General features: G+C 33.5%; 1 protein-coding gene across 1 annotated transcript; it reads right to left on the bottom strand.

Annotated features, from left to right (window-relative positions):
- Positions 1–337: 337 nt before the first annotated feature.
- LOC145089859 (uncharacterized) lies at positions 338–823 on the bottom strand. The gene has a single exon (XM_079028250.1). The coding sequence runs from the start codon at positions 821–823 to the stop codon at positions 338–340; it is 486 nt and encodes a 161-aa protein (XP_078884376.1).
- Positions 824–2990: the final 2167 nt, after the last annotated feature.

Genomic DNA, 2990 nt, shown 5'->3' with positions numbered 1-2990 from the left:
ATAACTGCTATTAAAATTTTATTCAGAAAAAAGTCACAGAAATGATGTTTACGCATTTGAAAAAGAACCAAAGTAACTAACAAGTTCCTGTTTAATAACTTCTATTAAACACTTAAAAAGTCACAGTAATGATCTTTACAAATTTGAAACCCAATCGATCATCCATTATTCAGATAGAGCATCATGTACAACAAAGACAATGCAATATAAACTTTTCTGAATCTTGTTTAAACGTGCATTTATATCGTTTCAATATAAACAAGGCACGTTAAGATCGTTATCAATCGAAATCTTAATCATTGTATTGACCAAAATACCCCTACCGCTACCACTACCATCACTCAAGTGATTGGATTCCATTGAAGGACACCCTACCAAAACCCAAATTATCAACTCTATACAATTCCATCCAAACCCTCTCAGCCTCAAACCTTGCACTGTACTTACGGCTTCCTCCTTGTTCATCATCTTCTCCGATGGCGTTCACTTTTCCCGATGCTACTTTCTCTCCCTTCTCTTTTCTTGAAATTCCATCTTTCTCCTCATCTTTCAACTTCTTCTTCTCTTTCTTCTTACTCATATTACCTAAACATTTCTTCCCCATCATCCATGGAAGCTTGAGAAATGTGAGTGTGAAAAAGTTGACGACGGCGCATGGGCAGCAACACACCGCAACGCAGTCGGCGATCACCCTCCCTGTGCAAGATCGGCAAGATTTTCCGGACCACTCCACTCCTCCGCCGTCGTCCAGTTGGTTCCGGTTGTTTCTTTTGCTGATTCCAGTGGTAGTTTCAGATGGGTAGGTTTCTAATTCACGACCCATCAGAAATCTTGAATTCTTGGTGCTGTTTCAAGCTAAAAAAGATCGCATTATCATAAGTGTGGTTGTGTTTGGGAATTGGGAATATGGGGAAGAGGGTTTAATGCGAAGTTTTTTAGATGATTTTTGTAAGGGAAGTTTTGGTTTGGGGCATGCAAATGCAAATCTTGATTCTTGGATTTTCCAAAGGGGTAGTGAAGTCCATGTAATTTAATGATGTGGGACTTAAAGTATATACCTGAAATGGAAGAAAAGGACCCATCAGCACGCGCACGTCACTATAACGCTCTTTTTTTTTTTATATATACATTTTTTTTGCAGGGGTAAATTCTATGTAAAAAAAGAATTGCCTTTTTTTAATTAAATATTTGAGATATGCACATATATCACATTATTAAACTATATGGAGTAGGTGTGCCCAAACCCACTAGTCAAGCTTTTGACATGCGGTGAACACGAACGTGAATAAACCGAAAAACTGAATTATACTATTTGGAAGAAAAAAAACCAGACCAATTAAACTAATACGAGTTCAATTTGGTTCAGGTATTAATCGGTCCGATTCGGTTATTACCCGAATAAACCGAATAACATTTACAATATAATTAAGGACTGAATAGTACCAAAAAGAATAGAATAACCTGAATAAACCAAATAACATTTATTTAAATTAAAATGTGGGTCAAATGATCCAATCATAGCTCTACAAATATTAAAATTTTCTTCTAGGGGGACAAAACATCTCAAATATATGTAAAATGATCCAATCATAACTCTACAAATATTAAAATCTTCTTCTAGGGGGATAAAACATCTCAAATATATGTATAATCTATTACAATAAAGTAAATGTTAGTTTAAAAAATCAAAATTTAATACCCTTGTTTAGGAGTTTGTATCTCATTGAATATATAACCAAAAATGTGTGTAAACTATGTAAACAGTAGTTTAAAATTTTAACTACAAGTTGGAAAACAGATCGAGCAAATTGAACAAATAACGAAAACACTATGACAGTTCGAAGTTGCCATAATTAGGACTTTTCAATTTCTGTTTCGGCTATTTAGGCCCGATTACGACATTATTCGGGTAACTTGAACCAAATAACTCGAGAACGGAATACGCCTAAAATACATACACGAGAACCAACCCGAATAGCTTATTTAGTCCTAACTCGAGTTTCAGTTATGGTTCGGGTTTCGGTCCAACGCTTATCCCTACACTAAGGGAGTGAGCCAAGCATTCCTCATTGGCACCTTATTGAGATATGAGAGAAGAGAGAGTAGAGAAATGATGGAGAGATAGTGTTTTCAACTGATTTGTGACTTTTTTTTGAACGGCCTATAAGATGGTTAGTATGTTAGTAACTTAAAAGTTAGAAACTCCTTTGCCAAAGTTCGAACTTGGGCTTCTACTCCAAGAGGCAATAACTGATTCGTGACGTGACGATAAAATTTTAGGACCCATACTACTCTGGGACTCCAAGTAGGCCCGTCTCTATTTAGGGGACATGTAAAAAAAATAATATGATAATATAACATGCACACCACCATTTCTTTCTAATCTTAAGGGTTCATTTAAGATACCCTTTGCAAATTATGATACCAAATGCATAATTTTATTTTTTTTCTATTATAATATAGTTGTATATATACTAAAATAAAAACGTACGGTTAATATGTACTTATTTTTCAGAATTATATTAGTTTCTAGCTTTAAATAAATTAAGTAGCATTATTTGTCATATATTTATGAGTGTAAAGAGAGGAATGATTTAATGTCTATAATGTTCGTACTATAAGCATTATCCTTGATTTATTATAGGTAAATAAATCAAATTTAATTGATATAATGAAAGTTTCTAAATGGGCTAAATATTATCTAAAGTTATTATTTTGTTCTTGTAAAATTGGCTATTATATTTCTTTTCGAACGGGAAGTAAAAGACTAACAAGCTATGGTAACATATATTAGGTAAAAAAAGACGAAGTCACAAGATAAAAATAAACCATATATTTATAGTTTTGCATTAATATTATACCAATGTAGGTAATATATATCATTCGTGGATTTAAAGCATCATGAAAAAAAAAGCGAAGTCAAAGAAAAGAGAAATTACCATTTTAATTGACTATTTACCCTAGATCAGTGGCGGGGCTACATAGGACGT

Source organism: Lactuca serriola, chromosome 2 (genome assembly GCF_051521515.1).
Source record: "Lactuca serriola cultivar US96UC23 chromosome 2, Lser_US96UC23_V15, whole genome shotgun sequence".
Lineage (NCBI taxonomy): Eukaryota > Viridiplantae > Streptophyta > Magnoliopsida > Asterales > Asteraceae > Lactuca > Lactuca serriola.
This window is presented reverse-complemented; position numbering and strand designations above follow the sequence as displayed.